At 46.0% G+C, this 20,121-nt stretch overlaps 1 protein-coding gene across 2 annotated transcripts; it reads left to right on the top strand.

The window, feature by feature from the left end:
- The first annotated feature begins 1,100 nt into the window (after positions 1 to 1,100).
- Positions 1,101 to 19,515, top strand: LOC135907049 (uncharacterized). Of its 2 annotated transcripts, none has more exons than XM_065438721.1 (2): positions 1,101 to 1,214; positions 17,024 to 19,515. In XM_065438721.1, exon 2 carries the CDS (start codon positions 17,025 to 17,027, stop codon positions 19,308 to 19,310), a length of 2,286 nt encoding a protein of 761 aa, XP_065294793.1. In that variant the 5' UTR covers positions 1,101 to 1,214; position 17,024; the 3' UTR covers positions 19,311 to 19,515. The 2 variants fall into 2 exon arrangements, with proteins under 2 accessions (XP_065294793.1, XP_065294792.1); XM_065438720.2 differs by having other exon boundaries at positions 1,137 to 1,352.
- The last annotated feature ends 606 nt before the right edge of the window (positions 19,516 to 20,121 follow it).

Raw genomic sequence — 20,121 nt, 5'->3', positions numbered from 1 at the left:
AGCATTGTGGGCAATGGTTATAAGAAGCCGTGTTTCTTTCAGAATAAACGTTGTTGAAAGTCAGCGCTTGTGGTGTCTTCTCGTCTCGTCTCTTGTCTACATTTTGCGCTGTTACTAGCAAGAAGTCATTTCCAGCCGACGAGCGGCTACGCTTTATCCGGAACACTGATAAGGCCGGTGGGAGAAGCATTGTGGCGAAGGTCAATGTGCAGGAATAGCTTTCAATTATGGTATCTTTGTTTTGTGGACGTCATCACCGTGTGACCGCGGGAAGTTCGAAAAGCTTAAGGTCCGTACGCCACGTGGTGGCACTCACGCGAACTAACACTTGTGTCCAGAAAAGCTAGATATGGTAGCAAATAATTAAACATTATTAAAATTGGCCGATGGGAGTATTCTAACACAAGACCCCTAGCACAGACGCATATGCATCGACAAGTGACATATAACGGCCTTATGAATTTATCGCGGGCGAGCCAGTGCCTTGACATGCTTGGCGTGTTTCGTTTTGGCCACCTGGACAAGCTGAACAGTTGTAATTAGCAGCGATTGTGCATGTTCGCAACGTCTTCTGCGCTTAGAAAACTAAATTGCTCTTAAATTTACGAGACAATGAAGGCCCAGAAAGCGTAATAAACAAATCTACAAGATAGTCTGAATCTATAGGCACGGAGATCAGACATATCCATCTACTTTCCATCATTCACATGGTGGCTCAACGATTCCCACCCCAGAATCCCCCATATATTGTAGGAAACTCAATGGAACCCATGGTTGCTGAACGATCACAGCGCCAAAGTTCCTCCTAGTAATTATTGTAGGATGCTCTATCGCGGAAGTCAGTCCCCAAAGCGATGGTGGCGAAAGTACAAAACCTATAAAAGGCCGCCTGTAGGGTCAGTAAGCTGCGCCACCCAGTGCAAAAAATTGTGCAACAGATAAACAAATTCAGTAAAAAAAGAACAGAAGTTTTAGTTCTACAAATAATTGCATAGCATTAGTTACGTAATAATTAATTTGTAGATTTCTGCATTCTTTGGGTGCCTCTGTGCGTACCTATCGCAAGATTAGCAACATTAAATCACAAATTCGAAGCTATGTCGCTGTCGTTCATCTGGTGTGACCGTCATATTCGTTCTGTCGCTGTTCCGTTTCCCAAGACGCGACAGGGATCATTCCACGCAAGTGTGGCACGGAGCGTGGCAGCAGGGCGGGTACGCACCCTTCAGTTTCTGGCGGGCAGAGCCCATGTTCGGGAATGCGCTGCGGGGCACTTGCAGCAGCAGCGTCGACGCTGAAGTGCCACTTCGCACTTAGCAGCTGTCAAGGAGCAGCAATTATCAGCAAGGCTGGTGAGCAACTGTTGCCTACCACACAAGCGCTTCTTTCTTGTCTGTTAGGTGGCATGACAATAATATTGCCGCAACGTTGAAGGGCTTGTACTGCCGATATGTAAGGGCAGGATGTCGGAGAATAATGCAGGGTGTTTTTGTGTTTTTTAGGCAATACATATTTTTATAAGAGGCTGTAAGCGCAGCGAACGTGGCATTTTTGCAGTCAGGTTCCCAGGCGAGGCGGACATGTTTCGCCTCTGATAACGTGAGCTTCAGAAGACTAGCAAACATTTTTTATTGGCGCCTTATGGGCACTTTAAATGGCGAATCTGAAAGCAGTCGCATTTTAATGTGCCATTTTTTAAGCATGAAAGTCGCACCTAATTCGACATCTATCGTAAAATTTCAGCGGTAAATCCAGACAATATCGAAACTGAGCGCCGCGGGAGCGCATAAAGGCGGCCCCGCTATCATCTCAGACCGAAATGTCCCATGACAAGCACGAGAAAGCAGGAACCCGAACATCTCGGCCAGTCATGGCAGCTACTGATATGTCACGTTTTTGCAAAGCCTGTCTGGTTTTGTGCCGGGTCAGGATTTGCCCCGCGGCATGCTATCGTCCGAATTTCACCCCACAATTCTTTACGGGGCGTTGCAGTCTAACGCACAGCGGGACACGCTCAGTCTCGATATTGCCTCGATTGAGCTTTGGAATTTGGTTATGTCGAATTAGGCGCGACTTTCAAGAGTTCTGAAGTGTGGGTCTGTATGAAAATGTCACTGCCTCCTAATTTGTCATTTGGAAAACTGCCCCCAAGGCACCAATAAAAAAGCGAATTAATGTTTCGTGTTTAGCCTTCTGAAGCTCACGTTATAGGCCCAAAGTATGTCTGCCTCGCCTAGGAACGCGTCTGCAAAAACACGTCCGCTGTAGTATTGCGTTGTGTGGCATATACAGGCGATGAAGTAGGCATGTGCAAGCAAGGCGTGACAGCGGTTCGTCTGGACCATTCTTCCGCAGCCACTTTTGCAGTCCTTACGCACAAATAGCAGTCTCACAATTCATTCACGGATCTGCCGCTTCAGTTTTTTTTTTTTCGACACCGTTAAACCCTTGACTCCTTTAACGCAGGAATGGCACTTTCTGTTTTATACTTCAAAGACGAATGCTGATGGTTCACGTGCAGACTAGAAGCGGTGCTATCTGGGTAATGGTGAACAGCGGAGAGAACGGCACATGTCAACGGAGGGGGCAGTGGATCTCTCGGCTCATTTAACCCATCGACTGGACTGTTCGCCATTTTGCACATGTATACACTGAATGTACCCGCTTAGAACGCTCGTGATGTCCCCTGTCTTGGATGATTCTGCCGGCATTTGGCCATCGAGAAGTTCGTGAACGCTGCTCGTATAATCGTAGTACGGGTGCAGCACTTCAAAAACATCCTTGATTGCTAAGTATGGACTCGGCCTTTCCGTTGAGAGCGTGGAATTCCTACTCTGACCATGTGGATCCGTCCGCGTAATCTACGGCGTTTTCTAGTTGTTTCGTATCGAATGAGACGGGGACGAGAAAGTTTACACACACATAGCTGAACTAAGTGAAGCTTGCTTTCCTGAGCCGCAGGCGATAAAGCGCATGACCAGGAAAAGCACAAAATACAGGGGAGGCAAGTAAACGTGATCAGCCACAGACAACCCTGCGCACGCGTCACTTGTTTAGGGATAAGGATTCGCCCCCCTTCCTTTCCAATGGCAGCGATGCAATGCTTACGCACGTGTCACCCATTTTCGAAATCTTGAGTTTCGACAATTTTTCGCGTAATCTGCAAGTCTGTCTTTTCTATTTGCGATCACAGGTGCGTTATCAAAGAGCAGCCGGCAGCCACAATCGCGACGATGCACCCCGAGGAGCCCATTGACAGCCCTATCAAGATTATATCTGTGTACACGAAGACGTTAGTTCATGCACCGTCCGATTTGCCCGACATGCTCACTATTGGACCCTAACGGAGTACAGTAGACCACACGAACTTTATGCTTAGTAGTGCACCTTTGTCTAGGACCGTGACTAACATTCACTTGAAAAAAAGCGGCTTCCACTTCCTTGAGCTCGTTCGCGAATGCGCTTAACATTGGAACATTGGGGTTGATCTGGTGCAAATAAGGAAAGAACGCAGCTCTTGTCTTGCATGTGTGCAGTGCAGCAGGCGTCTGCATAAGCGCTGCCGGCTTTCTTGAGTTGCGGTCATTCCTTACTAGCATCAGATCATACGCAACGTTAAGCGCTAGCCCAGCCTTCCACCTTCTCCTTCGCGCGCGCCAGATTGAGCTGCGATCGCCGGCTTCCCTCGCGTGCTTTCATTCACCCGTGCAGTATACGACGCGCGGCGGCGGTGTCATCGCACTTGGACTTTATGGGCAACATCACGGCGACGACAGAAGTGCGCCTGGACTGTCCATATAATTGCTATCGCAATAAAAATAACTAAGGAAAACAATGCGCTACTGACATCAGCGCATGACCTTGCTTTAAATGAGTTGATCTGCTTCCCTTGTTGTAGTCATGCCGGATATAGGGTAAATCAAGCCCCCATTACTCTCTCATCAATAGGACTGATAATGCTTCTTTATGGGTTCAGCTGATATTTAATAGTAAAATTCTGAAGAGCGCACCTCAATGTACTAACCAAGTACTAACCTCAATTTTTTTTCGAAATATTATCAATCGGGTTCACTTTGAAGACAGGAACATAGCAAAAGTGTAGCCTTTGTTCAAACCCGGTGAACGCACATCACTTCAACTATCAACTGAATTGCTTAACAAGCAATCATTTGCAAATTTCAAAGGTACATCATTCATTAAAAACTAATTCAAACCTTCTTGAAAATCGCAACATTATTTGTAAACATGAGAATGGTTCTCGCAATAGTTATTCTTATGAAGGCCTGCTAGCTGGATTTATTAGTGACTTAGCCTCGCCTATTCACAACGGCTTTGAATGTCATTTACCTCGTCTGTTCGAAGACATTTGATCGTGTCCCACACTGTAGGGACTGCTATGAAATCTTGGAACATTTTAACATCGACCCTAACGCGCATGCGCTGACTAAAGAGTTGCTAACGTCACGCAAGCGATTCACAAATGAATAACTATTGTTGTCCTTGTGAAAACGTATATTCAGGCATACCCCAAAGCAGCGTGCTCTGCCCTCTAGGCTTCTTAGTTTACATCTCACCTAACCGTTTCTTCCCGAACACTTATTTTCGCAGACTACTGCGCAATACATTGTACGCCGCCACTAGCCCACGAAACTTTCTTAGATGCAGTCACCACGTGGGGCTTCTTTTGCTGTTGACACTAAACAACTGTAAAACAAAACCAATGTCCTTTACAAAGCACACTCATGGAATTCTCACTTTCTAGACGCCGAACAACAGTACCACAGAACTTACTGATAACTAGAAATAGAATGTCTGCATTTGCGGCCCTATTTAACATGGAATTATCATAACCTCCGCGGTTCCTTAGCTCATTATCACCTGGTCTTTTCTTAGACGAAGCTTCAAACAACTTCCAATAAACGTTGGAAAGCTGACGCAAAATCATTCGACCAAAAATTGAGTGGGCATTAGTTATTTGCGACCCGGAGCAAAGACACATTATTAACGATATCGGATTCCAACATAAACAGGCCGTTGATTTTGTTATTTCAGTAGCAATCATAGGGACACTCCAGGCGACTTGGTGCAGTCATCGTCGTTGGCGTGATGTTCTGTATAAAGTACAAGAGTGACAAGGTCCTAACGCGCGCCGTGTGCTGCGAGTGCGAGGAAAAGCGGGCGAAGATGAACCATTAGGATGTTGGCTTTATGCGCGCCGGCTTTCCGCTCTCCCAGTGTTCTGCAAGCCAGGTAATCTGCGGCAGATTGGCGAGCCGAGATGGCTGGTAGCTTCGTACACACCGTGTTCTCGCGTGCTCATGTTGTAGGCCGCGTAATAAAGTTCTGGATACTCGTTGAAGCAAGAGGCAGCACGAAGCGTTCGCTCGCCGCTGATTCCGCTCTTCATGACGCCAGCGTGGTGACAACAAATGTCGGCAGTGTTCCCATGAGATCTGTTCACATTTGCCTGTGCACGCGTGCAACGTGCTTTTCAATTACGAAGCGATTGTTTAGTGCAATTTATACGCCCTGTAAGAACTAAAACACTTACTTCTCGGAGTTGTGTAATACTTTGATATCACTATCAATGCTTCGTCTTCTTGTCTGAATATTAACGCCACGCAAGTGTAACAGCGTTAACCTTTTCAGGCGCTGTGTACACACTTGTGCACGCCCAAAAATGTGCATCAAGAGCAACGGCACTGATGAAGGCAATATTGAAAATGTCAGATATATTTCGAAACACTTTTGATTGGAATTGTGCTGCAAGCTTCAATAACATGTGCAGAATGTTTTAGTTCAACGGGTAGAAATGTAGATGGATAGGTATTTTCGTTCGGTTTTAGTATGTCGTATGTAGCGCGTTCACATCTTTCATTGCTCTTCGCGATGTGTTGAACGAGAAATAATTTGCAAGTGCCTGGATAGGTGCTTTTCAAGCCTGCTACAGACAAAATAGTTGTTCTCATATGTGACGTTCCTGCAGCCAGTTTTCGCATGGAGTCCACATTCTCTAAACTTTACAAAGCTCACTAAATTGAAAATTCCTAATGTATTGTGCAGCTGCACGATTTTTATGATCCTGAAGTTGTAAGAAATGTGATGGATGTAAACTTTAACTCAACGAAGTCGGTGCATGTCTTAAAAGGTTAAAACAACCTGCCGACGTCAAAGGTTTATCACCGTATATGGCGCCAACTTTCGCGCTTACAGCCCTTTCACATGCTTTATGATAACGCATCGCTTCATGATTTCGTTCAACCGGCCGCTCTTAAAACACCGAGACCATCGAAACAAAATAAAGCTTCTGATATGTTGCCCATACCATGAAAGGTTGGAGTTAGCTTCCCTCGAACGTCATCATCGAGACAGACATACCTAAATTCCAAGAACTTATAAGCATTCATAACACCTGTACTGCCTTTCGATATGGCTCTAATTAACCGTTTTGTATCATTTCCAATATTTTTTTTCGTGTATGTGTTCTACGTGAATGCTTCTGATACGTTTTCTGGCATTAAATTTTCACTAACTTATTTTTCTGTCGCTATGAAAGCTAGATTTTCTCATGATAGTGCTGAGACTGTCCTTACGTAACACCATGATGATGACCTCAGGAGTCAGGGGTACATTGAATGAAATAATACACAAATAAGAGCCAAATAAAGTACTTAGATTTCAAAAGATTCAACTATGTAGCAGTGGCGCATATGGGAATAAATAGAAAAAAGAACCCTGATGGACGTACCTGCACTGACGTTTCGGCGAAAAATAAAAAACTGCAAGGCTGTCGTTCACTTTCTCTTCTGGTAATAAACCGCCTACTGCAAAATTGATGAAAATACAGTTGTGAAGGAATTTAAAGCGGACAACTGGGCTTGGAGGAATACCGACATTTCATGCATTTGCAGCACTTTAAAGAAATAAGAAAAAAATTAGAGAAGACGAAAGAAAAGAGGCAGGATGCTGCTACAGCATCCTACCTGTACTTTCGTCTTTTTTTTTTCTTTAAAACGCTGGAAATGCATGAAATCTCGTGAAGGAGCACTTTACAAGTCTAAACGTGTTGTTTCAGTGTCCATTATACCCTTTTACTGGCCACACTTTGTGTTCAAGAATATTATGGCAGAAACCATATTCGATGATTATCCAAGTCAATGCGAAACATTTTTGTAAAATAAACGACGCAACTGTATGTGTTATTGGCGAACATTTTATTTCGAATTTAAGCGGCCCGCCACGCGGAGCCCGCCGTTACTTTCACTGCCTTCCGCCTTCTCAACCTATTGCCATCGCTGTTGGCACCAGAGGACGCGGTGCCCCGTAGCGGGGCAACGAGCACAGCACCCCCTCCCCGTCAACCGCAACGTTGACAGTTTGCCCGACGATTCCAAATGGTTGCTGTGCATGCGACGTTTCGCTCGCACGAATGCGACTGTTGGTGACACCAGGCGCTCGGTGATCTCGTTGAGGGCCGCGAGTACGAGGGCCTTTCGGGGTGCGAGAGCTGTTGCTTCGAGAGATGCGCGGGACCGTGCCCCTCGTTCATCGACCAACTGCTATTGAAAGCGCGCGTCTGCACCCCGCGAGTACCAATCTTATGCCCCAACCACTGGCACGCGCCGAAAGCTTCGGCGCGCGCTGGCAAGCGAACGCGTCGCTTCGCTTCGGCTGGAGGGAAAGGGCGCGCAACCACTGGAGACGCGCGCCAAAACTCGCTCCTCGGCTGCGGCGCACTGTTGCTGGACTATTCCGTCTTCATCCGTCAAAGTCCGGCCTAAAACAGCCTGCTGTAAACTAAGCTTGAAACAATAAGTTAGTGATCTGTATGTGCTTTTAGGTATAAAAAACACGTTTGAATAATGAATATACACCTGCCGCAAGTTTGTTTTTATTTTTGAAGTAACAATAGTGTACAAAATATCGACATCAGCGCACGCGCGTCGTCTGCCTGCAAGATCGCTTTGCAAACACCTGCACGACGATGCCATATATCAAAAACTGTTGTACCATTTCATTTTTTGGTAGCTTATTGCGCAGCCAACTATGTAAGAATTAGGCGTGCAATGTATAACTGAAAAAAATGTGTGTTGGAAATATTGCCACGTAGTAGTGACGGTAAATAGATAGTGCCGGCTCAATCGCAACGATAGCGGCGAGCAATGTCGGCAATCGTAGAAAATCTCATCTGCGGGTCAAGCGCGTCGGTTTGCATACGTCAGCCGTCGAAAGTTACAGCCTATTCGCTGGTGCCCGCGCGCCTTCCAGAAACTACAACACAATTCGTGTCGCGTATGCAATCAGATTAGCAATGTTCGTCGACAACAGACAGAACCATCGATAGCATTCGCGAAACTTGCGATACGTTCAGGCGCATCCTGCACCGAGCGATAACGTTTAACATTTTTTAGCCGGTGAAATACGGTAACCGGATACAGATAAAGCATCCGTGTCAATATAATTATGCTTGTAGGGGCATGAGAGAAACGTGAAAAAGTGGGTTCTGAGAAAATCAGCAAAGCGAAATTGAAACACCTGTAGCACTCACAAAAAAAAAGAAAACTAGAATAGCTAAAATGTATGTAATTCGTATCTTGTCTCCCCCCAATTCTTGATTCTGCCAAATCTAGCCCATGGAGCACCTCCATTATTCTAGGTTGTTTTGATGCATCAACACCGCATCCGGAGGCCTTCACGTTGAGTGTATTGCTACAAAACATTTTCACAGTGCAAGGGCCATGTTATATTGTAACTGGTTTCTACATATCAAGTTTGCCTTTCTTTACATTAATGAAATGACATTCCGTCAGATAATACAAGCTTGAGAATTAGAGGGTTTTGATAGGAGTCTTTCGTTGCCCTTTGCCAAGTCATACTATTGAAGCACTTATTCGAATGTATGGGAGCAGCTCATTTGCATACTATCAGAAATATATAAACAGGTTATTTTCACAATTTACACACTTCGTCACCACAAAAAGAAAAATTGCAGTTTATTGTTTTCAGCCTGCCATGATGTTTTGACTGAGAAATATATATTCAATTTGTTCAGCAAGGCACGCAATAATTGCTGTGGCACATTATTTTATTGCACAACACTACATACAGTAGCCAGCCATTATTAAAACTCAGAAGAAATTAATAGCACAATGCATATGATCAGGCACATAGCATATTATTGCACTCAGACCAGCTCCACCAGCGCAGTGGTTATACCATCACGATCACTAAGCTTCCAATACAAGATTTCTTACTTGACAACATCGACCGGTTCGGAGCTTGTTGCCCTCCGAGGTGCCGTTGATTATATTAATAACCAACCGGCTAATCGGTGGGCAATATTCTGCGATTCAAAGGCGGCCTTACAGTGTCTTCTGTCATCTCTTCGTCGCGGGTCATGTGAACAACTCGTGTCGAAGATACGAGAAATGCACCATCACATGATCATGAAAGGACACGACGTCGTGTTTCAGTGGCTGCCTGGTCATTGCGGTATCTCCGGCAACGACCTCGCTGACGAAGCTGCTAGGAAAGCCCGCGAAGGGGCAACCCTTATTTCTATACCTTTATCGTGGACCGACGCAGCCCAACACTTAGGCAAGCTAGCGCACTCTTTTGACATTGGAAAAGTGGCACACACCTGAATTCACTCAACATCGATTGCATTTCCCCGATCCCTCTATGCAACTGCGGCTGTTACCAGGTCTCCCGCAAAATGAGGAAACAGTGCTGTGCTCTTACGCTTGGGCGTCGCATTCACCAATGCATATGCATTTTTGATTGGAATGGCTGATAGCGCCGAGTGCAATGCCTGCGGTGTCGAGGAAACCATAGAACACCTACTGTGCTACTGCCCATCTTTTGAAGATGAAAGGCAAGACCTCTGCACAGCTCTCAATCAGCTAGATGGAAAGCCGTTCACCTTGAACTAGATCTTGGGACCATGCCCTCGCATGTCGCAGCTACAAAAGGCCACAAAAGCGCTGCTGCGATATTTGCAAGATATCGGATTGAGTCAGCGTCTGTGATCCAAACTGAGTGACCGACTGATATCCCCAGTGGACTTTCTTTTCTTTTAATCTTTCCGTCCTCCTTTCCCTTTCCCCAGTGTAGGGTAGCCAAATGGGCTCAGTCCTGGTTAACCTCCCTACCTTTCATTTATCATTTTCTCTCTCTCTTCTTAATTCATGCCCCTTTTTTAATTGCACAAAAGCTACTGCACTGAAATAGTATACTAGTACATAATTAAACAGCACAATTTTATACTACGATAATAATCAATCATTCAAATTTTTATTGTAGTGCCCAGGAACAGCTAGAGAGCCTTTGTACAGGTGCACTTAACGAGCACTATGTGAGACAAAATTTATTTATTTATTTATTTATTTTAAATACTTTCAAGGCCCGTAGGCGCTACAGAAAGGAGTGGTACATATACATAGAAAAAATGCAGATGAATGAATAAAACATTTGTTAGATGGCTTGGAGAACAGCAGTCTTGAACCCCGATGAGTCTATAATAGTAGCGACCGATGCGGGAAGGTGGTTCCAGTCATTGCAGGTGCGAGGTAAAAAAGAGTAATAGTACGCGTTCGTGCGACAAGATGGCACGAAAACTTTATAAAGGTGATCACTGCGGGATGAAAAGTAGGAAGGACGAGTAAGAAGTTTTGCTTTTAATACCGGGTTGTGGTAAATCTTGTGGAAAAGGCAGAGGCGACTGTATGCACGACGTACTGAAAGTACCGGTATGTTAAGGGTTTGCTTCATGAGTGTTACGCTAGCATGACGAGAGTAATTAGATAGAATAAAGCGGCACGCGCGGTTCTGAATGGCTTCGAGGGAGAGGGTTAGTGAAAATGTACAGAAAACATGAATGTAGTAGACAAAAAAATGGAAGATAGAGAAACAAATAGGGAAAAAAGGAAACGCGGAAAAGTAAAAGGGAGTTAATCCTACATGATTATCTACAGATACACAAAACACAGGAAATGAACTCTGAAGTATGTTTTGGAGTCGAGTCTTATTAGCACAATCTTGTAACAAGCCCAGGCAACGAATGTGGAATGCTACCTGGTATACTATTGCGGCACAAACAAATGTATATGATCAAGGAGCTTTAAGGAATGTATAATGTCATGGACCACCTTATACAGGAACAAAAAGTGTGATTTATTAAGACTTGAATCTAGAGGTGTGAGTTGAAGTATACTTGAGAAGGCTCAACTGTGGACGCCAGAATGGCAAAAGTGGTGCTTTAAGATAGATATCAATTTATTCTGGATGCGTTCAATGAGGTCAGAATTAGATTTGCTCATTGCAGCCCCCTCCTACAGAAGCATACTCTAGTAGTTGGAGGCACACAGCAGAATTTCCGAAACACAACAGGTGAGTGGAAATCATGCAATTCCAAGAGCGTGAAGGGCATCTTGTGTAATTATCTATGTGAAGAGAAGCTTAGCATTTTGTCGAAGTACACACCAAGATCTTCCATTTCATCGACCCTAAAAAGTGGAGCATCACGTAGTGTGTATCAAAATTTCACATGGTGCGTTTTGTGCATATAACTTAATGCCATAGTGTTGGAAGCATTTAAGAGTACTTATTGCTTCTGCACCAGTTTGAGAGTGAAAAAATGTCTTTTTGGAAGTCGATGCAGTGGTGAACACTGTTGACAGTCTGAAATGTCGGCACACAAAGTCATGCTGTTCATTTATTAAAATGCTCTTAGCACTAACAGAAAACGAGGAATCCCATATAGATTCAAACACCTGACGCACTGAAGAGGATAGATATAGGTCGGCAGTTAGTAATTGCACATCTAGCACCTTATTTTTGCATGGGCAATGTTCATGCTACCTTTCGAGTGCTAGAAAAGGTACTAGACTTTAGGGAACTATTGAAGATGCTTGTGAGAACGAGGAACAAGTGTGCTTCCATACGTCTTAACCCTTTCAGACACCACTTTATCCCATTGATTGAAAAGTTGCTTTCACCACATCTCTTGCATCCTCAGAATCGTAGAAAGTGTACAGCTGCAGCAAATGTTAAGAATTTTCAATTGTTTAGCGAGTTTTGTCAAGTTTACAAAATTTCGACTCCATGCGAAAACTCACTACAGGAACACAAAATATGAAAACATGTACTATTTTGTGTTTTGAAAAGCTTGAAAAGCACTTATCCAGCCACTTGACAATTATGCCTGGTGCACGACATTGTAAAAAACAATGAAAGAAGTGAACCTGCTACATACAACATACTGACAGAGTAACAACACCCAGCCGTCTACCTTCCCACTCATTTTGTTAAAACATTCTGCACATTATTCAAAATTGCAGTACAGTTCCAATAATAAGTGTTTCAAATGTATGAAACACATTTTAAATACCATTACTTTCATCAGTGCTTTTGCTATTGATGCACGCTCCTGCTGTGCCCAATTGTGTAGACGTTGTCTCAAAGGGTTAAGCTCTGTGGAGGAAATACCATCAACACCACAAGAAAGGGAAAGTTTAAGGCAAAGTTTAAGGCACTTCATATACTTGGAAACGAGGTTTTCATTGACTGTTAGCATACACTGCGCCAGACTGAAAAGAAGGTTACTTGAAGCATATTTCACACCATATAGCAAACAGAAATGTTCTGCAAAGGCATCAGCAGTGTTCGAGACAACACCACTATTTTCATGAAGAAGACGTACATCTTTGGCACTCCTTTTAGAAGAGAGCCCACAAAGCCCCAGAAATATTTTGAATTATGTGTCACACTGGCTTCAACACAATCAATCTGGTCACAGTGATGATTCTAATAATAATAATAATAATAATAATAATAATAATAATAATAATAATAATAATAATAATAATAATAATAATAATAATAATAATAATAATAATAATAATAATAATAATAATCTTAGTGGTAACTTTGCACACTAGACTAAAAAGAAGGCTGATGCCTGTATGTTAGAGCATCTGATAACCAGCCATCTAAAGCAGGAATTTGCAAGATGCAGAAGAGACTTCCTTCCCCTCCATGTGCACACACACTTGCTCAATAACACAGCACGGCACACACGCACACATTTGACAGGTGCACAACACACAGGAGTGCCAATGAAGTCTGGTTCCAAGGAAGGAGAATCCAAATCGCCAGGGGGGTGGAGAGAAAGCTCTGCATGCCAGATATAATCATGGAGTTGTGGTGTTGGGCCATAGAGGCGTGATGAGGGCTCGGGCTGTGCTGACCACTTGTTCAGACGAACTGAAGAAAGATTAGTGCTGTCCAGAGAGACATCAAACACCCTGCAGTATAGACTAGTGCAATGTTGCGTTGGTATTGCAGGGTGTACTACTTGAGGGGTTTGAGGCAATCCTCGAAGGCTGGTATGAGCTTGTGACAACCGAAAAGATGGCAGTAAAGGGTGCCTATTGTCCGGCGCTGAACAAGCTTAAGTTTGTTAGCGTCGCGAGTTTGGTACGGGAACTATACTGATGAGCAGTACTCAAGTCGTGACAGAATGATAGAAGTGTAGAGTGCTCGGAAAACCTTAGGTCATCAGGGAAGGGAGACACGGGACACAAACACAAGAAAGGGCCGGTGCTTACATACAGTGCTGGTGACATATGCGGAAAAGTTGAGAGAACAGCTAAATGCTACACCCAGAATGGGAAGGGCCCGAACAGTCTTTATAGAAGTGCCTCCAAGGAAGAAGGTTGGACGTGCAGCAGTTTCGTTGTGGCTGATATGCATGGCAGCACTTTTTACGGTGCTACTACAAAGTTTGATATTGTAGGCCCAGTCGTTCACCTTTACGGAATGTATTTATTGTAAGCACACATGCTGTGCATCGGCATATTGTTGTTGTGGAAGCGTTAACTTGTTAATAAAACACATTCTGCGCAGATGCATTAGTAACTTGGTTTTGAGTAGATCTTTGTCCTGACTACAATCTATAGTATCGCAGCAAGAAACATTTTAGTAGAGGCTGAAGGGATTCCAGCAGTTTAAGCATACTGACTGCACAAAACACTGACACCTTTTCACCTTCCCCACAATGCACTCACACCATCTACACTTTCCATAAGCAAAAAGTGAGATAAAAAATCAATTACAGTTTCATTGACTCAGTACTTGCTGATTCTGAAGCGGGCATCGAAGCAATCGTGATATACGCTGCTACATGCACAGGTCTTGCATGATGCAGGTCCTGCTATGCACTGCACACAGGGCACATGTTGCAAACAGATAATTTCTTTTTGCAGTGCTCAACTATAACGACACACTGACTCAAACATGACTGTGTTGTCACGTATGCTTCAGTGCGTCAGTGTTCTTGATTGCTACACGAGCGATTTATGCCCAACTAGCCCAAAAGACGGACGCACTAGAAAGAAGTTAGTGAATGAGTACAGTGAACTTGTACTGAACTGGATTCACATGCCGAATAGAAGAGCGCAGTGTCAGCTGAAACAGGCGGCACGGCTGATTATGTAAGTACTTCCAATAGTTCGGCGGAAGTTATCTTTACCACTGGAAACAGCGCAGAGCTTGCCCGTTAAACTTGAGTCAACCGACACCACACGAAACACGCCGCGGTTGACCAACCCAACTTCCACACGGTTCATTCACCACATCACAGGTCACACGAAGTCAAGAGTGCCATATTTTAAATCACTGCAGCACCAAACGGACCTGAAAATTCATTTCCTTCGACAGAGTTTCTCAGGAGAGTTCGTTCACTCGCCAGTTACGAACTCGATGGACCCGCTAGGCCTACGCGTAACGTAAACAACATCGGCGATATGCGAGTGCTGATTATCCAGACTTCGGAACTCGTAAACATGTTTCCATTCGTTTTGAGCACAACAAAATGCACACACAACAAGCACAGACGTTGCGGCAATCGTGATTCGGTTGGCTGTTTTAGCAGACGATCGCACTGAGCCCGGCGGAACCCATTGGGCAGGTTGGATTAGTCGGCGTCGTTCGAAGTCGCTTCGGATCCACGTCGCACTGCCACAACCCATGGTCGTCGGTCGTGTCGTCGTCGGCATACTATTACAACACTGTTTTTCAGGAACACTGTCGCGCGCGTCGTACGCCCAAGGAACTCGGACGATCGTTGGTGCCGTCGCCTTCGTACGGGCAGGTACGGGCGGCCATGTCAGGCCTAGTAGCGGAGTCTCCGCAGCCTCCGATTGGTTGACGCCTGCGACTCGTCGCAGCCTCTCATTGGTGCACGCCGGCGCAGCTTCGCCGCACGTCGGCAAACTTCAAGCATCGGCAGAAGGCATAATCGCTGCGCGACGTTCCGCTTCAGCGCGTTTGCGACCGACGCGTTGACGCATTTGACCCTTCGGCGCGCGCCGAAGCTTTCCAGCGCGTGCCAGTGGTTGGGGCATTACAGTCGGCGCCGCTTGGTCTCGGCGGCCTGTTCGGCGAACGGCCGCTTGGGGTGTCGCATCTTCGGCCGCGCGTCGCTTCTTTTCGTTCGCGCTGCCTGGCGAGGGGCTGCTCCTCGTCGACCCGTCGCTTTGCCACCTGCCTCGCCACCCACACTGCTTCGGTACACATCGCATGCCTATATATGTCGTAACTGCAGAGCCTCGGTACTCCCACGTTTCTGTTCAACTTGATACTTCCGATGGCCCATTGTTGCGTCTGCAAGTACAGGCCTACGCGCAACGTAGCGCGTCTAGCGCTACCAAGCCACGTCTATTTGTGGCGCGTGCACCAGCTAGATGAGCAAGGAGGCGGCGAGAGAGCGAACGAGCGAACGGGGACGCGCGAGTATCTCTGACCTGTGACTCCGACTCTGTGATTTTGTGACTCTGTGACGCACAACGCTGACCTTGAGCAGCTTCGACTAGGCAAATAATTTCAGACAGATTCTTGGGAAAACAGTCACAACAATATATCAGTATGGCTTCCAAGAATGGAAACCAGCGGAGCAAGCACTTGTCCACATTAAGGACGTAATTATTGAAAATATTGAAGTGAAAAAGTTTACTCTGGGTGTATCTTTAAATTTCAGGAAAGCTTTTGATTCCATTAATTTTAACTTTACTGGCAAACTTAAGTTGGTACGAGATTCGTGGGATAGCTAATAAACATATCGGGATCTATCTATAGAACTGGAAACAGTTTGTCCAGCTTGAAGGGGTTTACTCTTAAATGATTGGTTTCGAGTGAGAAGAAAGGGGGTTAACCCGCCGTAGTTGCTCAGTGGCTATGGTGTTCGGCTGCGGAGTACGTGGTCGCGGGATCGAATCCCGGCCACGGCGGCCGCGTTTCGAATCCCGGCCACGGCGGCCGCGTTTCGATGGAGGTGAAATGCGAAAACATGCGTGGGTACTTAGATTTAGGTACACGTTAAAGAACCCTAGGTGGTCGAAATTTCCGGAGTTGTCCACTACGGCGTGCCTCATAAAGTAGTTTTGGCACGTAAAACCCCATGATTATTAAGAGGGTTAACCGAGGGGCCCGATTTTTATTAATCATATCATGAGAAGTCAACAAAGACACCAAGGAAAACATATGGGAAATTACTTGCAATTACTAATTGAATTAAAGTAATGATAAAGGAATGGCAATGAAAGTGGATGAAAAGACAACTTGCCGCAGGTGATGAACGAGCTTCCGTCTTCGCATTACGCGTGCGATGCATTCGCAGGCGTTATGTGAAGATGTGGGATCGTTCTGTTAAGCTCAAATGACTAGAATTGATGCTGCGGTGCGTCTCTTTCGCCGACGAGGTAGCTATGCATGGTTAGGTGTCATATCGATGCTCGAAAATTCAGACCGGGCAATAATAAACGTCACTGCCCCACCCAACACGAACTTTTACTGTGTAAAGCTGCGTTAGCGGTCTCTTTGTGCTATGACACACTGATACATCTCGTATGATATTGACGATAGGGTGAATTTATAAGCGTGAATTGAATGTCGTACGTGAATGTTTGTTGCTGATCTGTCTGTAATGAGGCAGGTTTCTTAACGTCCTTACATTGCTCTTTTCTAGCATGATGGGCTCGGAACCACCAAGCTTGTGGAGTTACTGCTCCTCGTTGAACCACCTCTGTCCCAAGCTGATGCCGGTCACCAAGATCTACGCCGACCTGCGGTGGTCGACAACACCCTTCACCGCGAGGAGGCTGGTCTACAAGTTCGGCTGCTTGCAGGCTTCGGGGTCATCTGCTGACGGCGTCTGTCACGTCGTCGGGCAGATCTCAATATGGAACGAAGCCCTCGTCTTCATCAACATGGAACTGCGCGAGGGTCCTCCCGGTCAGCTTTCTCTACTGTGCATCCATGGCATTTATGGCTCTTCTGGCATGGAAGCGCGAGAGCGCCACGCGACCATCTTGTTTCACTGGCTCCTCACCTCCCACCGGTGTGTCTCGAGCGTTGAACTAAACGACAATGTGATCCCCAATTTCTCTGCTTACTTCCCACTGTACTGCGACGCCCTTCAACGCAGTGTTAGCGTAAGAGCCCTCAAAGTGTCTGCGTGGGGCTGCAGTCGCGACGCAGCTAGGTCTCTCGTCAATTCCATCATCTGCATGCGACACCTCGAAGTGTTCCGCTGCGAAGCGCTCGACCTCTCCTCTCAGGACTTCAGGCAGTACCTCGAATCAAGTGTTGCTTTGAAAGAGCTTTCGGTGGCGTACGCTTTTCGTCGTCCCGATAATCCTTCAGCACTTCTGAATGCACTGCACATGAATAGCTGCATAGTACAGCTTTCAATTAAAAGTGACTGTCTCGATGCAGATAGCCAGGACTGGTTTGGCGAGTACATGGTACGAACTGCGACACTTCAACACATTAAGATAACAAATATTTCACCTGGCTTTCCGCGCTCCTTGGTGCCAGTATTTCAGGCCATATCAAACAATGAGAGCGTCCTGCGGATGGACCTCGTTTGGTTTAATGTAGGCATTGATGAAGCATGGTCTTTTGCCGACTTAATTAATGTGAACCATAATTTGAAGATCGTACATTTCATCGGATGCCGGTGGAGCCTTTCAGTGCATCCACACCAATATGTCGCCGCCTATACGTACACCACGCTTGAAGTTGGCCACACAGATCGTCCAGCAAAGCGCACGGCACCACTCGTCTGTGCTTTCGGACCAGAATCCTCTTTGGAGGAAATCACTCTCGACCTAAGATGCTTTAACGCTTACGATCAGAAGACTCTCCTCTACGCAGTCGCTGCGAATACTGCTCTCAAGAAATTGAACGTAGAAAGGTTGGACTTCGCAAGCGCGAGTACTCTACACGAGGCCATCAGAGAGACGGGCACCGCAGACAGGGTGCACTTTAACCTAATCAACGTGAGAGGGAGAGAGCTCGCTCGCGTAAAGACGTCCTGCGCAGAGGCCACTAAAATATCGCTCAGTATTGACACCCATGACACGAGGACCAGACGAGAATGCTTGACAGTCCTGACGCTGTACACACACCTGACCGTACTCAACTTGAACATAGATGAGAGAGTGGGCAACGCAGAAGCACACCTTCTCTCCATGTACCTAGAACAAAGCCAACTTCTACGAGAATTGCACATGTCATTCTACGTTAGGCCTCGTGCTTTGCGAGACATCCTACGAGGACTGTCTAGGAACACTGCCTTGGAAAAGTTAGGCGTCAGGCATTGCGCCCTTGACAAACAGAGTGCGGCATTACTTGCGAGTATCGTTGGGAACAGCGAAACTATCTGGCACTTCGAGTACGAAGCTTACAGCGTTGCTTCGTGCCGCCTCCTGCTTATTTACCTTGCCAAGTGCCTCCCATCTAACACTTCTCTGGTGTCACTGGAGATCAGCGAATACCACGCGGTCAGAAGGCACTCTACCGCTGTGAAGGACTTTGTCAGACGCAACGCAGCTCTTATTGACCGTGCCGCGCACTTCGTTCTCGGCGCGAAAAACAAACGCTGCGCGGAGGCCTTCGAACATGTCGCCAAATGCCGCGGACTAGTGACCAGAGTTCAAGAACTGGCCGCCGAGCCAAGCGCTGATCGAGTGAGAGAAATGATACGAGATAACAGACGTTGGCTGCTTGAAATGAGATCTTTCATGAAGATCACGGGTGTCATCAAGAATGACTTGTCATGGGACGAGAGCATCGAACCCCGAGAACGCTTGGATATCTTGCCACCGGAGTGCTGGTTTCACGTTAGACAGTTCATCAAGGTTCACGACGTCCTACAATGCACGCCCTATACCAGCACGTGGCGCAAGAGGACGTTCCCGCGAGCCACTTCGCTTATACGTCGGTCCAAGCGGCCTCTGCTGCAAACTTGAGGGCACCTGTAGCGAAATCTGCAAGTCTTGCAGGACATTCAGGGTGGACATTTAGTGCACATTCAGCACATATATTGTGTTTATTGCCTTGAGACGCTTTTTAAATAGGAATATTTTATTGTGCTTTGAGTTTTTATGGAATATAAAGATTTTAATATGATTACTGACAAAGTCCAATAAAATGAGCAAAATTTTTATAAGGCGAGAGCATCTTTGGGTACCCTACCTCACCTTCTTAATTGGCTTCGATACGATGACAGCTCAAATAATTCGGCAGAGACGCTTACGACTCCTTAAGTATGAGAATGCGAAAGCGTTACAGTCGCTTTGCGAAATGTTTTTTTTTTTTCTGAGCGTTCCTTCACCGCGCAAGCTCTTGCCTGAGTTTTAACTGTGCCTCGTTGAGGCCAAATAAAAAGGCATCAAGCGCCTAAACGCACTCGCTTGCCCGCGAGGAGTTCACAACTCGAAGGACCGCTCAGCGGCATTCAATTGGACACTAGGCCACACGTTAAGTCAGTTGGCTGCTACGTGACGTGCGCAATGACGCACGCACTAGCTACCCATTAGGGCGGTTTAGAATAGGGAAGGCAAACGTTTGGCGCCCCAAAGAAATAGCGTCGAAGCCACTGGGCATGCGCGAGGCGCATTTGGGTTTTGCGTCGGACACGCTATTTCACTTATTTAGCGGTAGCCCCAGAAGCTTGATCTCAAGAAAATGGCGGCACCCATCGAAGCGACGGCTCCAATCTAGCACCAAACTGGGCTCCATTCGCGGTAACGCGTGAAGTTCGCAAGCTAGGAGAACTGA

The sequence above is a fragment of the Dermacentor albipictus genome, unplaced genomic scaffold, assembly GCF_038994185.2.
Source record: "Dermacentor albipictus isolate Rhodes 1998 colony unplaced genomic scaffold, USDA_Dalb.pri_finalv2 scaffold_14, whole genome shotgun sequence".
NCBI lineage: Eukaryota > Metazoa > Arthropoda > Arachnida > Ixodida > Ixodidae > Dermacentor > Dermacentor albipictus.
Note: the sequence above shows the minus strand (reverse complement) of the source record. Positions and strands in the feature narration are given on the sequence as shown.